The sequence below is a fragment of the Fistularia commersonii genome, chromosome 20 (genome assembly GCF_037954325.1).
Source record: "Fistularia commersonii isolate RoL2024-O1a breed Wild chromosome 20, RoL_Fcom_v1.0, whole genome shotgun sequence".
Taxonomy (NCBI): domain Eukaryota; kingdom Metazoa; phylum Chordata; class Actinopteri; order Syngnathiformes; family Fistulariidae; genus Fistularia; species Fistularia commersonii.
In genome coordinates this window covers 7892765-7913386 of record NC_141303.1, presented here as the reverse complement: position 1 = coordinate 7913386, position 20622 = coordinate 7892765, and the positions used below count along the sequence as shown (strand labels likewise).

The 20622-nt window shown below is 37.3% G+C and overlaps 3 protein-coding genes across 4 annotated transcripts; all 3 read left to right on the top strand.

The window, feature by feature from the left end:
* Nucleotides 1-416: 416 nt before the first annotated feature.
* Nucleotides 417-14585, top strand: LOC147222797 (structural maintenance of chromosomes protein 6). 2 transcript variants are annotated; one of them, XM_086167385.1, is made up of 27 exons: nucleotides 417-478; nucleotides 814-955; nucleotides 1060-1189; nucleotides 2740-2845; nucleotides 3233-3369; nucleotides 3594-3655; nucleotides 4106-4186; nucleotides 4279-4380; nucleotides 4510-4629; nucleotides 4771-4869; nucleotides 5187-5333; nucleotides 5660-5748; nucleotides 5850-6014; nucleotides 6193-6371; nucleotides 6901-7102; nucleotides 7439-7553; nucleotides 7862-8022; nucleotides 8586-8721; nucleotides 9212-9292; nucleotides 9491-9661; nucleotides 10687-10824; nucleotides 11552-11697; nucleotides 12038-12163; nucleotides 12783-12888; nucleotides 13027-13179; nucleotides 13946-14043; nucleotides 14193-14585. In XM_086167385.1, exons 2-27 carry the CDS (start codon nucleotides 836-838, stop codon nucleotides 14284-14286), a joined length of 3264 nt encoding a protein of 1087 aa, XP_086023511.1. In that variant the 5' UTR covers nucleotides 417-478; nucleotides 814-835; the 3' UTR covers nucleotides 14287-14585. The 2 variants fall into 2 exon arrangements, with proteins under 2 accessions (XP_086023511.1, XP_086023510.1); XM_086167384.1 differs by having other exon boundaries at nucleotides 420-482.
* A 185-nt stretch (nucleotides 14586-14770) lies between these two features.
* On the top strand, nucleotides 14771-17524 carry LOC147222796 (uncharacterized). The gene is made up of 2 exons (XM_086167231.1): nucleotides 14771-15342; nucleotides 16476-17524. The coding sequence occupies exons 1-2, from the start codon at nucleotides 15037-15039 to the stop codon at nucleotides 16611-16613; spliced, it is 444 nt and encodes a 147-aa protein (XP_086023357.1). The 5' UTR covers nucleotides 14771-15036; the 3' UTR covers nucleotides 16614-17524.
* Nucleotides 17525-18115: 591 nt separating this feature from the next.
* On the top strand, nucleotides 18116-20201 carry tmem18 (transmembrane protein 18). The gene is made up of 5 exons (XM_086167437.1): nucleotides 18116-18281; nucleotides 18411-18528; nucleotides 19248-19302; nucleotides 19419-19512; nucleotides 19610-20201. Exons 1-5 carry the CDS (start codon nucleotides 18189-18191, stop codon nucleotides 19697-19699), a joined length of 450 nt encoding a protein of 149 aa, XP_086023563.1. The 5' UTR covers nucleotides 18116-18188; the 3' UTR covers nucleotides 19700-20201.
* The last annotated feature ends 421 nt before the right edge of the window (nucleotides 20202-20622 follow it).

Sequence of the window (20622 nt, the reverse complement as noted above, 5' to 3'; positions counted from 1 at the left end):
GACATTTTACATTCCAAATATGGCAGCATTAAGTATCATCCAGCATTTTGAAAATTTAATTGGGGTCAAATGGGTAACCTTTTCTTTGTCCAGACCCAGACCTGCAGGTTGTGTAGTACCATCATACACAGAAAATAGATTCTAAACAAGATACAAGCGATACCACAATTGTGTTCTCTACACAATTTGTGTTGACACAAATGTTAATCCCACTTTGGAAAGAGATTATTTCCACGCCCAGTAAATCACATAGTATTAACCTGTTTATAAAATATGGTGCCATCCAATTTTTTGCAATCTCGTCAAATGTTCCTAATCCGAATATTAAAGAAAAAGTGGGAAAATAAAAGAATGACGAAGCCACATTAAAAACCTGGCATTCGCGTTTCCTCACGCGAGATTTCCGATGTTGTAGGCGCGAATTCGATGAAGGAAGTGCAAATGCTATTTTGTGACGGCTAGAAGCAACCACTTCGGAGTAGGTATAATGCGAACCCGTTTGTTATTCCTTCCTTTTTGGACTTTCAAACAAAGTCGATTGTAACCTATTCACTGTTTTTCTATTTGGAGTGTTTCTACCACTGCTTTGTTTGCAGGTAGCGTGTACTAGTCAGTAAGCTAGTTTTATATGCGGCTAAAAGGTTACTTCGTATAGTTTAATGTTGCGTTAACGGGAATTTGGGCGATTGCAAGAGATGCGAGAAAGTGTTTAGATCTAGAAAATCGGTCAGTTGTAACGCTAACAGGAGTCTCCGTTAAACGCTTTTGGTAGATTAGCCTGAACATTCGTTCACAGCTCTTGTTTTCTTTCAGTGTCCTTTCGCAGTTGCTCATAATGTCGAAAAGGAAAAGCAGCCCTGGTGTCAACAACCCTCACAAACGGGCCAGACCAGTGGGTCGTAATGAAGAAGATCATGACAATCATGTCAACGTCGATTATCTGTTGAACAAACAAGTATGTGTCTTGCCGAGAAAATTTTGTGACGTTTCTCTGTCAACAAAGAAACCTCATTTTATGCATGTTTCATTGCTGTTACCTAACTTGTCTTGTGACTGCAGTGTGCCAGTGAGGTGGTGAGCGATGCTGGGATTGTGGAGAGCATTTCTTTAAGAAACTTCATGTGTCACTCTCTTCTTGGACCGTTTACCTTCGGCTCCAACGTCAACTTTGTTGTGGGTAACAATGGAAGTAAGTCACATTAGCTAGTGTGTTATTTTTGAAATGCCGCTCAACAAAATTTTAGAATTTAATTACAAAAAAGTAATTGTGTCTATTGCTCTTTTCTTGGTCATAAATCTAATTAGATTAACCTGCTGTGAATAGTTGCTTTTGCTCCAGCTTGTGTCGGTTTAAAGGTAAAATTGCACATTTATGACGATGTAAGAAACATTTTAAGTCCTTTATTTCATCACCTTCTTTAAGGAATCGCCTATGTTACTTTTTCACAATTTTTGTGGAAATTAACACCTTGTTCAGCATATGGCCATGTTCTTGTATTTTTCTGAAAAAATTACATAGCCGATTATTTTAAGAAGGCGACTATATGTAACTTTTCCCAGTTGTTGTGTTTTACTAACCAGACACAAGAATCAAGTTGGAGTTGAGATGCAGTGTTTAAACTTTGGCCATCAAATGAATGCAGATGGATAAAAGATTGAAGTCATCCTTGGATGACAACAAATGCGAGACAAATCTTTAGCTCATGCATGTCACATCTTTTGCTCTTTTGTTTCCTCTTTTAAGTTCATCAGGATTTGTCAAGAATTTTTCAACAATATTCAAAATAAATTCTGAAACCAGGATGTCCTCTGGTCCGTGAACCTTGTTGTCAGAGAAGTATGTTAGACTGGTGTATGCGAGCTGTGAGACCCCTGTGAGGTGTGCTGTAGATGTGACAGAAGTCAGAGTGAAGGGATCTCTGCTCTTTCATCATTCTTTATTAATCCTCTTTATTAGACCATTTGTCTGCTGTGGTGATGGGCAAGCTCACTGGCAAAGTTTGTCAGGAGTCTCCCTGGACTATTACGTTTGCAGATTATTGTACATTGTGATTTGTAATGAGAGAAGGGAGCAGGTGGAGGAAAATCTCAAGAGGAGGTTTGCTCTTGAAAGGAGTGCAATAAGGGTTGGCCACAGCACAGCAACATATAATACATGTGTCTGAATGAGAAGAGGAACCTGATTGGAATCACGAGGGTACAGGGAAAAGAGATAAAGAAGGTAGAGGATTTTAAGTACTTTGGTTCAACAGTCCAGAACAAGGCAATGTGGAAAAGAGGTGATGAAACACAGTCAAGCTGCTTGGAATGGATGGAGAAAAATGTTGACTACTATGTGATAGAAGAATATCAGCCAAAAATTAAAGGAAAGGTGTGTAAGACAGTGGTGAGACCAGCGATGCTGTATGGTTTAAAGACATTGGTGTTGAGGAAAAAACAGGAGGCAGAGCTGCAGGTAGCAGAGATGAAGATGTTGAATTTCTCTTTGGGAGTGACGCGGATGGATAGGATCAGGAATGAGTCTATCAGAGTGACAGCAAATGCTAGATGTTTTTGAGATGAGGTCAGAGGTCATACTGAGATGTTTGGTCTTATACAGGGGAGGGATAGTGAATATATGGATAGATGGTTGCTGAGGTTAGAGGAGGTTGATCCTCTGTGGCGACCCCTGAAGGTAGCAGCCGAAAGGAAGAGAAGATTGTAAACAGTAATTTTCTGTACACAATCTACTTTTGACAGGTGGAAAAAGTGCTGTTCTGACAGCTCTCATAGTTACCTTGGGAGGGAATGCCCAGGCCACAAACAGAGGATCATCCCTTAAAGGTTTTGTGAAGGAAGGTGAGAGGTAAGGATTTCAATATTTGTTTCCTTATTTTGCAGAACTGTGCCCGAGAAAAGACTTGTGTAGTGACACATGATATTGCAATGGACACACAGGAGGCGGTAGCGCTGTGAAATGCTGACAGCTGTTTATGTATACACTGTGTGTGTGTGTGTGTGTGTGTGTGTGTGTGTGTGTGTGTGTGTGTGTGTGTGTGTGTGTGTGTGTGTGTGTGTGTGTGTGTGTGTGTGTGTGTGTGTGTGTGTGTGTGTGTGTGTAACCTTTAGAGAGCGAGAGATCTATATAGATCTATATATAATTTATCTTTTCTGTGATGGACCAACTGATGTGCAAAACTTAACATCCAAGAAACAGCTTTACTCTGAGTATTATTTTTTGTTTCTTTTTCAGCTCGGCTGATGTATCAATCACTTTGCGTAATAAAGGAAGGGATGCTTACAAGCCTGAAGTGTATGGTCCCGCTATCATCGTAGACCTGAGAATCACACGTGACGGACTGAGAACCTATAAACTCAAAAGCAAAGCAGGTAGAATTGTTGAGTAAAGACCCAATCATTTAAAGTGCTTTGTAAAGAGAGTAACATTTGTAACCATAATTGCTGAAAAAAAAAACAGTTTTATTGTAACTAATATGCCTTGTACTTCAATAGTAACTTTTAGATCAATGCCCAAAAGTGTAAAAAACACAAAAAAATGTTTTGCAATGGCTGCTATGGCTATTGAATGATTTGCTTTTTGTGTGTTTCCACAGGTCAGGTTATTTCAACTAAAAAGGAAGAGCTTGTCTCCATCCTTGACAATTTTAATATTCAGGTAATAAACAAGTGTTTGGCCCTTTTACACATTGCATTTCAAGGGCAGATGGTTCATAAATATGGTTATCAATGCAGTAGAGACCATTTCATATGACACTCTTTTATCTACTTAAAAGTATGTCCTTTCTTGCACAAAATGTCAACAATTTATAAGCGTCAAGTAGATCAAAGATGCATTTGGTGACACAAATTTAGCAATTCTTGTTTTTCTTTCAAGGGAAAATCCAGGGTAATTACTTGGAAGAACTACATGTATGAATAGGGCGTTTTAAATTCTACTGTTGCTTATGTGTTAGAGAAACTTAAATACTGCCTCTTCAGCAGCTGTTTGATGCTCAGACTTCTTGTCTGCTATATGTGTGGCAAGGAATGACCCATTCAGATCCATTGCCAATTCAAGATGTTACTGTCCTTTTCAGAAGGGTGATAAATTCGTTCTCTTCTAAAGGTCAACAATCCTGTTTCGGTTCTCACTCAAGAGATGAGCAAATACTTCTTACATTCCAAAGGAGAGGGGGACAAGTACAAGGTTCTTTATTTGAAAAACATTAATTACAAATTAATAACATATCTTTGCTTGATGTAAACATATTTTGTTTTTTACATTTTCTTTTCGCAAAGTTTTTTATGAAAGCTACCCAACTGGAGCAGATGAGAGAGGATTTTGTCTATATCAAAACCACTAAGCATGTCACAGAAGAAAAAGTGGAGCAGCATAGCGAAGTAAGTTAGTTGGCTTAAAATTTCATGTTATATTTATAAAACCTTTAAACAATTGTACTGAAGTAGTCTTCGTGTTATTAAAGAATGATTTATTTATACTTACATCTTTTACATCTTGACTTACATCAGTGCTTGAAAGACTTGAAGCGAAAGTACCAAGAGAAGGAGGACCGTTACAAGAGCCTGTCATCACTTGACGAAATGCATAAAAATCTAGAGGAGTTACAGAAGCAGATGGCTTGGGCTTTGGTAAGATTATTTCCTCTCACTTTTCTATTAGTTTTTTATTCAATCCAGCTTTGCCTACATTGCCTAATTTTGGCCTCTTTGGCAAAAATCATTGATTAAATATTTTTCAAAAAATTTCCATCTTCCCCCCTGAATGTTCAGGTTATAGAAATGGAGAAAGAGTTACAGCCCTTGAAAGAGAAGCTGCAGGCAGACAGAAATTCCACGAGAAAGTATGATGAGAAGGTAGAAGAATGGAAGGTATGAACTGATTCATATTCTTACTTACCTCTTGTTTAGTTTTTAATTTAAAGATAACATTACAATCACTATCACTATCCTGGAGTGTTTTTCATTACTAATGGTTGAATATCACTGTATTAATTTTGTGCTCACACAAGAATTTTGATCTTGTCGTATTTGTTTTTATTCTATCCTGTTTTTTGTTTGTAATTTCTGTATAGAAACTTAAATGTACCCCCGAAGTATGCTTTTTGATTATATTTGCCTTGTGCTGCCTGACATAGCATATCCCCTTGAAAACCTCTGATCTGGCTTTTTTTCTTGTAATTATGTAGAATAAGATTGAAGACGCTGAGAAGAAATACAAGCTGATCCAAGAACAGTTGGAGGGAAAAACGTGTCAGGTTCAGGAGCTCCAGCCCACCTGTGCTCAACTCAAGGCAGAAGTCTTAAAGGGTAATGCCCTTTTAAAGTCCAGTGAGGTAAGAATTCAAGGCTTTATGTCAGTGGGAAAACAGCACATCTTTACAGCATACATATTTTCTGTTCTTATTAAAGTGCAGATTATGGACATGATCAATTCATTGTCATAGTCATGGTAATTTCATTCCCTGTAATTTTGCTCCACCAGCTGTCTTTGCTTTCATCGAGATATTTTGGCTAGTTAAGAGTCCTCATTTCTATCAAGTTGAATCTGGTATTGTTGCTATTTGTAAAGCTGTTTTTAGCCTTGAAAATCATGAGAAATCATGTGAGACCTTGTAAATTGCCAATATTTTAATGTTTTTTAATTCTGTAAATTCTATAGGTCACAGTTCACAGGTGCAAGACTAATCTGAGGGACCTAGAAAAGGACAAAGTTCAACTTTCCTCAAGGATAACTGATCTTAAGCAGAGGTAGCTATGGTTAATTCACTGTGTACTGCAATCAGGCTGAAACTGCTTCTAAAGTGTGCTTCTTCTCCATTTCTATTTTTTTTTATTCATAACCCTTCTAGTATTGCTCAGGCCACGGGGTCTAAGAGCCAGGCCAAGCGAGAACGAATGGCGCAAATCCAAACTGAGTTGGAAAACATGACACACCAGATTTCCACCCTGGGCCAACAGATAAACCAGTATCTGCATGCCAGGATACGTGCAGAGGAGGAAAAAGGAAGGACTAAGTAAGGCAATAAAAATTCTCAGGAAATATATCACTTATCATTTGTATTTGTGTAAGAATATGAAGTAATATTGATTTATTCTAAATATTTGGGGGTTTATGGATTTCAAACAATACTGGATTCCCTCAGTCACTATATCTTTTGATACAATGAAACTACCAATTTCATCTCACTATAGAAGGGAGCAGGATACACATAGGAAGAACACTGAAATAATCAGGAAGAACCTGCACATACTAGAAAGCAGTCGATCAAACCGGCTGCGCCGCTTTGGTGAGCAAATGCCAGCACTCCTAAATGCCATAGAGGATGCCTCCAAAAGGGGCTACTTTAAACAAAGACCAAGAGGACCTCTTGGTAAGATCTGATTGCTTACATGTTCAGATGTGCTACCCTCCAAAGTAACACATAAGACCACAAGAAGCTGACTTTATTTATCTGACTGTATTTGTTGGTTATTATGTTGGTTTTTTTTTAAACCCTGTCACATGTTAAGAGTGACCAAAGTAACATGCAAACTTCACATGGAGAAGAGACACTGGTGCAGAATTGAACCAGGAATATTCTTGCTGTGAGGCAGAGGTGCTAAGCACTGTGCCACGGTGCCACTGCTTCACCCATAAAGAGAAAACAAAACACAAGTTTACTAATGAATTTGGTTATATATTTATGAAAGGATTATTTTTTCCTGCTTATATTAAGTGACAGTCTATAATCTCAAAATTCATCATTGTATTTGTTTATTGTTGCACACTCTGGTTAGCATTTCAAGGCCGTCATGACATTTTGCATAGCATGAGGTAGCCATTATTGCAGCCTTCTTAATGAAAAGTAGAACATCTTTTCAGAACTGTTTTAACTAGACTTCTTTTTTATTTTTCTACAGGTTACCTAATTAGCCTAAGGGACCCAGAGCAAGCCCTTGCTGTTGAAATATGTCTCAAAAACCTTCTTCAGGCATTTGTTTGTGACAACTATGATGATGAGAGGAAGCTTCAGGGCCTTATGGCCAAATTCTGTCCTGCAGGCCGCAGGCCCACGATAGTAACAAGCAACTTTATTTCACATATCCATGATACAAGAAGGAGGTGAGGAGGGCTACGATAATAACAAGACCACCTGTTATGAACTATGTATGGTGTGTTATGTAAAATGTGGAAATTTTGGTATCATAAAATGGGATATGGGAAATGGGAACACAAAGCAAATTATTATATATTCTTTCATATTGTGTTTGTGATTGCAACTGCACCCTGTTAAAACACAATATCACAGATGATAGATATCTGGAACAAAGTCATCAGATTTAGTATATGACCCAAAACCATGTTTACTGAATTTGAAATAACAAGGAGTGTTGTGTGCCTATAGAAGTGTTACTTTAACAATATAGAAAATATATCCATATTTATTTTCTTTCCTAGAGCTGTGGATCACCCTGAATATCCATCCGTGCTTCAGGCACTAGAAATTGAGGACCCAGTTGTGGCAAACTGCCTGATTGATCAAAGGAATATCGAGAGCATTTTACTTATCAAGGTAATAAGTGACATCTTTACAAGATACGTTGTGGTACCATGACACCATGTAATTTAATATAGTATTTAATACTATATTTAATTACTTGATATTGTATTAAACACCCAATTTCAGTTGTCGGTAGCTGCTTGTTCAACAATAGGAAGTGTTAAGATTTTGGCCCACCATTGCGGCGATCAGAGAGCCAGGATATTTAAAACAGGGTTCAAAACAGCCTTAGAGTACAACCACATGAACCTGAACTAAATACATATTGAAACATTGATCTTAGTGTTTAATATTTTTTTTTGTGAATGTTTTGAATATAGAATCAAACTGAAGCCCGTAGAGTGCTACAAAGCAAGGACCCCCCTCGGAACTGTATCCAAGCAATCTCAAAGGAGGGCGACCAGATCTTCAATAATCGTTCTTACTCTGCTGACCAAACCAGAGCAAACTACCTGTCAGGAGATGTTGAGGATGAAATAAGGTGCGTGCATGGCCACATGAATGTGTGTGATCATTTTTATCATTTTAATTTTCTTTTGTCTTCAATCAACCTACAATTCAACTCCAGATTGAAATTTGGATTCACAAGAAAGTTTATTTGCAATAGACTTCCCAAGTGGTGGTTCTTGGTGCATTCAGTGCTGAATCAATGGCATTCAGTGTTTTCAATCAAAGCTTAAATTTGTTCAAGATAATTTTACTCTTAGTTTATATTTAGCTGAAAGTCCAATGATCAATGTTGTAACACTTCTTCAGGAAATGTACCCACATTTCTGTCTTTTCTTGACCTGTGTTGCTGAATGAGTACATATTTGACTTTCCATTATCCATCCCACAAATTATGTTATATTCAATTTTTTGTGTTTTTAAATGCATTTACATTTTTTTTTGGGGGGGGGGGGGGGGGGGGTATTAAAATAGTTGTTTGATCAAGCAAAAATATCATGACCTCCCCTGCTGAAAACCTCAGGGTCACTGAGACTATCAAAGTTCACTATCAAAGAGACTATCACTTTATCCTCCTTTGGTTTTTCTTTTACTCAGGCACCTCCAAAGTGAGCTTGAGAAACAGAAAGCGGAGGCCGATACTTTACAACAAAAACTGAAGGGGTTAGATGAGGACATCAAGCAGAATGCTGGGCTGGAGAGAAGAACCCTTCAAGAGCAGAAGCACATAAAAGTAATACTTTTGCTTCTCATATATTGCTCAGGTCCCTTGAAATTATGTAACTATCATTTAAGCATTACTTATTGTCTGGTATTTAGTAGTTTCATTATAATGCCATATCTTATAATTGATCCCTCTACTTGATAGTGATAAAGTATAAATTATTTTATTTAGTGGTTACTTCAACTTACACCATTATCTAATCAAATAATGTCTGCTATACCTTTTTTCTATTTTGTTAGTTACTAAAATGACCCAACAGTAAAGTTACGCGTTTTCAGAATCTAATCATTAGATTAGATTAACCATTTTAGTGTATGTTATCTCTGAAATTTGGAACTGTTAATTTGATGCGTAAGTGTTGGTCTTGGAAAGTGAGATTTGTTTTCATTTTCAGAAGAGATGAACATTTGATAAAGTAATCGTTAGAATAATAAATACAGTTAGAATATGAAAAGCTGTAGCACAGATTTTATCATGTAGTTTGTGGGTTTTTTTCTAGGATGAAGCCACAAAGCTACAACTGGAGCTAACAGACCTACAGAACATGGAAGAACCTCAGTCAGAGGACCTCAAGCCCTTGGTTTGTTCATAATACGCACATTTAACAGATACAACAGACTGAATTCACTCTAAACACAACCATATTCAGTTCAGGACATACATTTTACAAAGAAATATTTCATTTTGACCAACCATATTTTTGACCTACATAACAAGTAACATTTCAGTTTACTGATGTTAACAGTCTTTGACATTGTAACATATTACTTTGTCACAGGAGGAGGATTATCAGGAAATTGTTGGCAAAATCTCCGTGAAGAGTGCGGAGTATGAGAAAGTGCGTGCTCAGATGGCAGAGCTCAAGGTTTCCTATGAGAAGGCAGAACAGGAATACAAGCATCACAAGGAGAAAATCAACACAATTGCTGAAGAGGCAGATACTGTTAAGGTAAACATCCATCCATCCATCCATTCATATTCTGCTGCTTATCTGAAGTCGGGTCGAGGGGGCAGCAGCCGGAGCAGAGAGGCTCACCCTTCAGAAGAAACTTATTTTGGCAGCTTGTATTCGCGATCGCTTTCTTTCGGTCACTTCTCACAGGTCATGACCATAGGTGAGAGTAGGAACGCAGATCGACTGGTAAATTGAGAGCTTCGCCTTCTGTCTGGCTCAGATCCTTCTTCACCATGACAGACCGGTACGCCTCAGTCTGCATCAGTCTGCAACATTGCAGATGCTGCACCGATCTGTCTGGAGATTTCCCTCTCCATCCTTCCCTCTCTTGAGAACATGACCCTGAGATGCTTGAACCACTTGGGCCAGCACCTCTTTCCCAACCCTGAGTGAGCACTCCACCTGTTTCTGGTTGAGCACCATGGTCTCACATTTGGAGGTGCTGATTCTCATCCCACCCGTTTCATATTTGGCTGTGAACTGCTTCAGTGAGAGCCCCCCTCGGCTATTCCTATAGGTGGTGAGCCAAGGCGAAGAGGGACCCATGTCCTCCCTTCGGGCCGAGCCCCATGGGTGCTGGCGCAGCCAACAGGCACTCACCATAGAGCCCCGCCCCTGGCTCTGGCTCTGGCTCTGGCTCTGGGGGGGGGCATGGGACATGGTGACCCGTGGGGAAAACTGGGTCCAATTGGGTTATTCCTCATGAGGGTTATTCCTTTGTCTGGTCCTCACCTGGACCTGTTTGCCTTGGGTGACCCTTCCAGGGGCACAAAGCCCCTGACAACATAAAGTAGGGACAGGATCAGTGGGACACGCAAACCCTTCTACCACGTTGAGGTGGCAGCAAGGAGGGGTGTTAAGGTAGAGTTTTCTCAAATACACAAGCTATTATATTAAAAACATGTTCTTACACGGTGGTAGATAAGCAGTTTTCCTTTTTGGTAATGGATAAAATCATTTGTATTTATCAAGCACATTTACAATTTACTCAAATATTTATCTCCTTTGTCCTATAATAGGAAGAACTTAGTAAAGCTGACCAGGAGGTGATGAAGTGCAAACATCACAAGAAACACTACGATGAGAAACACAGTGCTCATCTGCGAAACATAGAAAGCATGGAAGCGACCCTGGAGCAGAAGGAGCAGGAACTCCTGGTAGCTATTTTCAATTCAACTGACGTTACATTTTTAGTTTGAGTATTACTATCAGGAAAAGAGAAAATTACTCTTAATTTTTCTACCTTATTCTTTTGAAAGTTATTTAACTGTAACTTGTTTTTTTTTTTTGTTTCCATATGTTCCACAACATTGGTGCAGCATTTATCCTGATTATTTGATACTTAAAACATTTCCGAGGGTTTTCACCGTCCTTCTTATCAAACATCTCATTTTGTTGTATGCTATCTTTGTAGTAAAAAAGTTAGAGCAGTGCCAAATGACGTTCTTGGCCACTTATTTTGATCCACCTTTGGCAGTCATATTGGGTTTTTGATTTTTAGATAATCCTGGATACCTCCTTATCTTGATGGATGTGTAATATTTTTTATTCAAGTGTTCATCATTTTCTATCTTACTTTGCATTTATCTTTGATAGTTATTTTTTACATGCCATAGGGAGTTAGATATACTATATTAAAAATGCCTAATTTCGTAATCCTTGTGCAATTTAAATGGCCTTGGATAAGAAGCATTGCCAGTATATATTTAGGTTGAAAAGAAATGTGCTGGTTACCAGATGGGTATCAATGACCCAGATGTGTTTGTTTGGGTACCTGTTTACCTGAAAATGAAGTACATTTCTGCAACTTATATCACAGAACTTGGGTAATACCTCATGGATTTAGCTTTGTCAAAAAAATCTTAATTTCACACCTCTGTTTAGACATCAGTTTCCAAGGCGACAGAGATTTGTCCTGAGCGCCTGGAAGTACGCCGGACAGCCAGAAGTCTGGATAGTGAAATTAACCGTCTGAAGGTCAAGATTAAAACCCAGCAGGAACAGCAGGGTGATCGTGAGGAGATTGTGAGGTATTTTTTTTTAACCATAGTATTGCATGTATTGCATCTGAAAGTAATTTGTAAAGCTGTGAAAATCAATTGAAAATTAACTTGGAATCTGACTCAGTGGTACTAATAAACACTGACAACAGCAGTGGACCCAATGCAGAACCCTGTGGAACCTCATATGTCATATTCCAGCAGGCAGTGTTGTTAAATACAAAACTGTGAAATCTCTCAGCCAGGTACCAATTAAACCGCTGAAGTACCTAATCTGAGATGCCAAAAAAATTCTCTAGTCTGTCCAAAAGCAATGATCCACAGTATAATGGATGTTTTCACCACTCTGACTTATCTTTCTCACACCCAGGCAGTACCGCGAGGCACTGGAGAACTATAAGAATATGGCACAGCAAATGAAAAATCTCAACAGCTTCATCAAAAGCTTGGACAGTGTTATGAACCACAGACTCCAGGTTTATGCTGAGCTAAGAAGGCATGTGCAAATTAACCAGAAAAATTATTTGTTTGTCAAAAACTTGTCCCAGAGTATGACTCTAAATATCCATAAGTACTCATATTTGTGTTATTAGCTGTCATTAGCTCTTTCATTTTTATTTGTCATAAAGGTACTCAATGATATAGTAGAATTTGATACAGAAATTCATATACATAATTCATTGCACACTTTTCTTTTCTATTAAGATATCTCTAGATTTAGATTTATTTTTGTCACCAGTTTTTTGTTCAGTTTAGTGTCAATGGGTAAGATCTTACAGTTATAAGTGGAGTTCTAAGGCCAAAATAAAGATTGGTATTTCTGTTCAATACCATGACATTGGTTTACTGAACAAACTAATATGATTGCATTAAATAAAAAGATCACACCTATAGCCCACTTACGGCATATAATCAATAGAAAAATACTTATTACTCACTAAATACAGATAAAAATAAATAATAAAACACTCATGACTTAAGATTCTCTCACATGTTTATCATTTCACCACAGTATTTTCATTCAACAAAATATGTTTCTCTCCTTGATGGTCTTTCTTTAATCTAGTCACATCTTTACTCTATCCATCTTACTCTTTTTCTGTATTTTTTCTTAGATTCCTTTCAGCCCGATGCAAGTATTACTTTGATAGCATGCTTGCCCAGAGAGGTTACACTGGAAGTATGACCTTTGACCATAAAAATGAGACCCTTTCCATCACAGTAAGAATACTTTCAAGTAGCTGCAGTTAAAGTACTAAATTGCTGCATTAATGAGACCTAATACCAACCTTTCGCACTGATTAAAAAAAAAAAGTGATTGTAATAGATCTATCTCTCCTTGATTTATCCCTACTTCAGGTGCAGCCAGGGCAGGGAAATAAAGCTGATTCAAGTGACATGCGTTCCTTGTCTGGAGGTGAACGTTCTTTCTCCACGGTGTGCTTTGTTCTCTCTCTGTGGACCATCACAGAAGCCCCTTTCCGTTGCCTTGATGAATTCGATGTTTACATGGTAATTTTTTATTGGGGGGGGGGGTGCATAGTGGTTTGTGATTCTGCCTCATGGCATGAAGGACAATATTTCAATTCCTTTAGTGTGAAGTTTGCATGTTAAGCATGGGTTTCCTGTATCCTCCCCCAGTCCAAAAACATACAAAATATGAATTGGAAAAAGTGCCCAGATTTGTGAATGAGAGAGTAAATGGTTGGTTGTCTCTACATGTGGCCCTGCGATCGACTGGCAACCAGTCCAAGGTATACCCCCACCTCACCCAACTACAGCTGGGATAGGCTCTAGCATCCCCTTAAGTGCAGTATAAGCGGTAGATAATGAATGAATGAGAAGGAATTCCTCAATAAACAAGCAACACAATGAAAAAAAAATGGATTAAGGAGGAAAAATAGTTGGATAGTCATGACACTAAAACATCTGGAAAGCAGATGTGACTGAAATTCAGTAGTAGAGATGTCAACTAGGGATAGGAACATATCCGAAAATGAGCCGATAATTCTAAACGGACAATATGTTTTTAATCTTATTTCCCTTGATACATTACCAAACAAAAAAAAAATTGAAGTTTTTCCACAAAACATATCATCTAAACCATTCCAAAGGGACCCAGGTAAGAGAAAGGTAGCCCAGGGAAATCTCAATCTCAATTAAAGGATATCAGTATGAGGTTTTTCCACTTTACAAGAGTAAAATGATTTTTTGGATAATTGCCGTCAATCCCAAAGTAAGTGCTTGATGATCATTTTGAGTTATTTTGTTCATCTAGGACATGGTTAACAGAAAGATCTCCATGGACATGATGTTGAAAGTTGCAAAGGGCCAGCGCTACAGACAATTCATTTTCCTCACTCCACAGAGCATGAGGTAACTACCACTGAAACATTGGGCTAGTTGTTTTTAAATCTAAATGATCAATTACTATACTGGTTTAATCGGAAATCTGGGCAGTTTCTCAGTGAACATTGAACTTCAAAGACACAGTCACATGTTTCCTGATTCTTGTTTTGTTTCAGTTCTCTTCCTGAGAGTGACTTCATCCACATCCTCCGTATGAAGGATCCAGACCGTGGTAACGACACACAACAAAATGAAGACAAAGACGCGTAGTAAATCTGCATCATATTGACTTCTGTAGTTGACAAATGAATATTACAACCGTCTCTGTTGTCAGATAGTCATACATTCAGACGTGTCAAATTCCATATTTAAACCAGCAATATTTTTACCAAATTACTGTTTAGTCAGTAGTATAATTAACATTTTATATTAAGAAAAATAACTCAACAGTTTTAATAACTGAAAAGAATACTCTTCAGGGATGGGATGTGTTTTCCTATATTTTTCCAAAATATCTGGGTGTAAGCAATGGTTGATTACATTCATTAAACAATGTTGTCCAGAAAAAAGTTATGTCTTTACTGTAGAGTATTGAGCGGTGTATACTTTGTTTTTAACCCCCAGCAGTACTCCAAACACTTTTTTTATATTTACTGTCTGATTGCCTACAATCTGTCACTTTCATTAGTTCACTGTTGGTAGGAACGATCTTGAGCCTGACCAGCAATAACCGTATTGCTTAAAGAACAATTATGTTTTTCTTACATTCTTTAATTAATTTATTTGCCCATTTCACTTTTATTTGGGTCTGAATTATAAAACTCAACTGAAACTTGTAACGGCTGACCTAGAGACAGAGGAGGATTTGCACCTTTAAGGGATTTTTGCCAAATCCTCCACATGAGGTGGTCTGCTGGAATGCACTTCCACTCATGCACATAATGTCTGCTGGCAACTTAACTGACCTCTGAAAGAAAGTAGGATTTTTATTGACTCTTTAAAAACTTAAAACTGCCAGACATGAAGCCCAATAAGCTCTCATCAAGGCTGTTCGACAGAAATACATCAGCAACAGTTGGGACTGCACGAGCAGCAAAGTATCACAGACATGTGGACTGTGCGGATCATTCAGGGGGCCTGAATCCCTCCACGTCTAAAGACAGCCTGCAAATATTTGACTGCAGCAAGCAAGATAAGAGGTTCAACAGGGACAATCACTTTTTGTTTTTGCCTGAAATGTACAAGCCTTTAATAGATGAAGAGGCTCAAATCAAGAAGAAAGAAGAGAAGAAAATGAAGAAAGAAAAGTACAAAAAAGTAAAGAAGGTTGGTTCACTACTATTCAGCTAAATGTTAAATGCATTGGAGATACAATATGAGAATGGCAAATTAAAAAATATATGTACTAAGAATTGACACTGATATCCTAAGATGTTGCTACTTGAGTTTTCAAGGGCTCTACATTTAATCCCAATATTGAAGCCAACCAGGTAAATTGTCAAGTTTGTCTATTGCTTGGAAAAAGCTGTGTTTTTTAACCTGAGTGAATGATAATTAAAATTACTTTATTTCTTCTAGTGATTTTAAACACAAATAAAAAGCACAAAAAAACACACATCAGCCAACCACCATCCTTTCAGTAGTAGAAATTATAGATCAAGCAGGGTAAATTAAAAAAAAGTTACTTAAGTGGAAATTATTTGTTTAGAATAGTTATTATTTTGCAGGTTGGTATATAGTTTCTGCTGTGGATATGACTGATCAAGTCAACATTTGGCTTGAAATGATAAAATTATATCAATCAACCTCTGTCAATTTGTGATTTATATTACTTTTTTTTACTAATTGTGTGTGCATAGATTTATTTGAAATTAATTATAATAATTACATTGTTCTAATAATGTCAGTATGGGTTCTCTTTATTTTTGTAAAATGTCTGACTTCCTGTGTGTATGTGGACAGCTCAGCCATATCCTGTTCAGAAAAACACAATGGTGTTCACCATGTTTCAAGGTGTAAAAACAGAATGTCGCTCATCCGGCTGTGCAACTGTTTTAATCTCTCACCACCCAGGCAGAAAACTCGTTTAATGTTTTATAACCTTATTCTATCTTAATCATTGGAAGCTTTACTGACTTGACTGTTATTATTACATCAACAGCATTCCATGCATCCTAGTAATCTTTGCTATTGTTTACCAATTTTCCCCTCAAAGAAAATGCTGATTAAATTATTGAATCTTTCTCCTATTTCCTGTCTGTGCCTTCAAAATATTACAGCATTGCTATCCAAAAGGGCTAAATCAAGCAATGCAATGTGTGAATAACATAGATAAACACTTCAAAGATTTAAAAACCATCAGAGATCTCTACAAAAAAGTTTGGCTCCTGATGATAAGCATGTGAGTGACTAAGGTCTGTTATATAATCATCACTGGATTATATTTTTTCCCCTTACAGAATGTTGGGAAGGCACTGCGTTCGACATGGAAGTGTCTAATGCTTGGCCTGTACAACTTTGCCCTCGGCTACTCAACTCCAATCACAGTGGCAGCCACCTTTGTCCCAGACTTCCATCCAGGAAAGAACAGGACCTGAGCTGAGACTTACATGCCCCTCATTTTATTTACAAACTATTCGGTATACACAAGTAAACTCTTACTTGATCATATTTTTTTATTTGACATGTTTTACATCTTTGCAAAAACTGGCTCGCAATGACAGTGAGTGCAAAGAAGTTAACCTTATTGTCTCAGATCTTCAAAGGATGTGATTTGTTACATGAACACAATTATAATCTTTAGTATTGAGTAAAAATAAGTGTACTCTTTGTTACATAAATATGTGTATAACTGATTGACTTCTTGTGTAGATATTCTGAAATATTAGCATGGCAATTTGAAATTTAATATTTGGGATTTACTAAGTCCCTAAAATTTGTAATTATTTCTGTCAGACATGAATAGTTCATCAAATTATAAGTATTAAATAGTGCTTAATAATGTTTATACCTGGCCATGGCTTCTGAGGTGCTTAACGTAGCCCCCTATTTTAATGTTTTAAGTGTATTAATGTTCTATGTATATTAAGTTTTTCATGTGTGAAGAGGAAAACGATGAGATTTTGGTGCCAACACTGCATCACTAACATTTACTGTCACTGTAGAAAATGTAAGCGCAGTAAATACCAGGCATGGTGTTAATGATTGGTGATTTATGTGAAAACCAAATCAAAATGATAAGGTGGAGAAAGGAACTGTCATTCATGTCATGAGAAACAAGACTGGGACTTTTCTCCATGTAGCAACCGTTGTGCTCAACAGCAGTGTTTTCCAGTTGTCAGGGTGTGTTCAATGACACTTTTGACTCCTCCTTAAATAATGACTGATGATTTGGCTCACTAACAGTGGGGATGAATAATTTCATGCATGTAAGTAGGTTTTAAATGCCTGTTTGTCAAAAGACATTTGTATGTTTGATATAATAAATAATTATTATGTATGCATTGTCTTTTGTCTTTTCTATGTGTCTTTTGTAATGTAATTTTTTTTTCTTCTTCCCGCAGGCCCACTGACTCCTCATATAGTTAGTCTCCACTGAAGCCAAATTCAAATACAATCAGTAAATAGAGTGGGAATACAGTTTATTTATTCATTTTACTCATGTGGGTCATGATATAGAAATACAACTAAATATAAATATACCATATTTCAAGGGAACATGCTCAACTTGGTTCAACATTCACGATATTTTAATCCTGTTGTAATCTATTATGAGAAGAGTGACTCAGGTTAATTACAATATCTGAATTAATCCACAATGTTTTACTGCTTCTGATCATTATTTGCTGGTAGGTAATAAAATATGTTCTTGTTTATATAAAGTAAGAAAATAATCACATAAATGATTAAGGGTAAGCACTACAGGAAGCTCACAAATCATGCAAACTATCTCATCATTAAAATACCAAAAAATTAAGAAATTTTCCACACCCGGACATTTTGAAGGATTTACTCATCCAGACCTTGCTTTGCATGTTTATCCAAGAGTATATCTGACGTGGCAGAATCGCCATGTGTCGTCATCATTATGCGACAGAACGTTCCTTCCGCATTCGCGTTTGGCCAAGAAATAGTCCGAGTTCAGTCCCGTGTTTATTAATGATCGTACGAAAATGTCAGGTTCCAAACCAGACAATATTAGCTCCATACCGATTGATGGCTTCAGCAATTTAAGAATTACGTCTATCTGGACTTTTCTTATGTCCGTGAGTCGAATTTTACTCCCCGATTCGATGTGATGTAGGCTGTTTTGCTAGATATTTTTAACGAGTTGTTCCTGCTGTTATTAGACACTTGGATTTCTGTCACAAGTTGGGCTTTTTCTTAACTTGCAGGTTCAGTGGTCGGAGCCTTTGACCATTGGCTTCTTGGTGTTTCATGCGGTGTGTCTGAGTGTCACGGTGTTGACTTGCAGGTTCTACCGAGCTCAGATCTGCCACTTTCTGCTAATGCGTAAGTGGATAAGTTGTTAACCGAGCCTATCGAGAATCCCACGGCATTATTATTATTGTTACTATTATTATTATTATTATTATTATTATCATTTATAATGAAAACAATGAATATCGTCTCTGCTAAGAGACGAACACATAATATTATTGGAGTAGTAAATATGAAATGGAGAGATCCATGAAGGCTAAGTCAAACAAAGAGCTCAGATATGTATGTTTACATGTAACTGTAGTCAAGACTGATGAGAAGGGACGCCGACTTACGCAGGGGATGTAGTTCATGTCATCTAAAGTTGGATTTCGATTGCCATTGTTGTTTCATATGTACTGTATATGTCTATTTGCTCAGTATGTAATACATAAAGTATATGAACACATTGCTGTACATGTAAAGATTTATATCTGCATACTGATCTTTCATTATGTATTGAAATAACATTTACAATGGCATTAACACTTTTCATTTTGGTAATAAAATATCCCTAATACACATTTATTATGAAATGTGAAATGTACTGACTACTTTTTTTAGTTTGACTACATTCAGACAAAGAATACAAAGAATACTGGTCAATTTGATGTTAGTATTGGAATTTGCCCAACACTTTTTTCACTTCCCAACTTCTCATGCTATAACTGGTTTATAACAGGCCGATCTGGTCAGTTAAATATCTGGCCTAAAAAAAGGTCTGAAAAACATTTTATTATCTATGTCCCCAGTCGGCTTGGTGTATAGTGCTGAATACTTGAATGAGGTTGCTGCCATGAACTGGAGGTAAGACATTCAACAGGAAGTGCAATGATACTTATAACTTTCTGCCTAGAAACATGCTGCCTATAGATATTAATAAAGAATATTTCAATCTACTTTTTTCTCTGTATCTGTTGCAGGTCTATTTCTAATTTTCAGTATTTTGATTCAAAAGGAATGTTTATATCGCTGGTTTTCTCAATTCCTCTTCTGCTAAATACAGTCGTCATTGTGGTAAGTTCTACTGCCCATTTTACTGTTTGTATTCCAGATATGATCATATCTTTTTAGTATCACCAATAGAAAAACTGTGTGTGTTACATATTCACAGATGATGTGGGTATACAGGACCTTTTCTATGATGACTGAGCTGAAGACACTGCAGCTCAAGCGAAAGGCCCGCAGAGAAAAGACTGACTGATCTCTCAATTTCATACCCATAAATGGACTGTACTGGGAGGAATTAAGAATCAGCCCCTTTGCTAATCCTGCATTTTGGAAAAGAAAAGCGGATTCTTTGTGGTGACTCTAAAAAGGATTGTCATTTGAAAGCATAGATTGGCTTTTGGTGGAAAAAAGCTGCTGAACTTTGCAGTTGACAAGAGTGAAATTCACAGGACCAAAAGACATTGAATGGTTTGTGTTCCATCTGTTTATATTAACTAAGAAAGGAGGCATACCTTTTAAATGACTTTTGTACATCTATGGACAACATGTCCTGTTACAAACCTTTAACAATGCAAGGCCCTCCTTATCAGAAAGTCACATTGCTAAATGCTTACTTGCATAAAGAGGACCACCATGGATGAAGCCTTTGTTTATGAATATGCATATACAAGGTTGTAAACGATACAAGTTGTGTATGTCAAACCTTTGCATGGAAGAACATTGACACAAGTGGAAATAAAAATCTGATAAATGTATTCCACTGTCAAACCTTTAGGCTCACCCAAACCCAAGGAAAACTGGTTGATGTTGGACTAACTGGTTTGATGTGCAATTTGGTACTGGGTTACTCCTAGCAGCTCAAACTCTCCACTATTTTTTGGTTGGTTTTTTTTTTCCTTCTCCCCTTGCATGGATTGCATGTGCAATCCAGGTCTTGTGATGTCTCATGAACTCAAAGGGGGTGGCACAGCTCTCCACATGAGGGCACTCATGTTTACAATTTAGTAATATAATTTCAACCCCTGCTCACCTCTTGTCTCCTGGATACTTTCATGGTTCCATTGAGTCATTTTGCTCTCAGTCCTCTGGGTCTTTTTCATGTTTAAGTTCTTGTTGTAAATCTCACATTTCAGTGTCCTGTGCCAGACACTTGATATTCCTGTTCTCAGCAGCAGC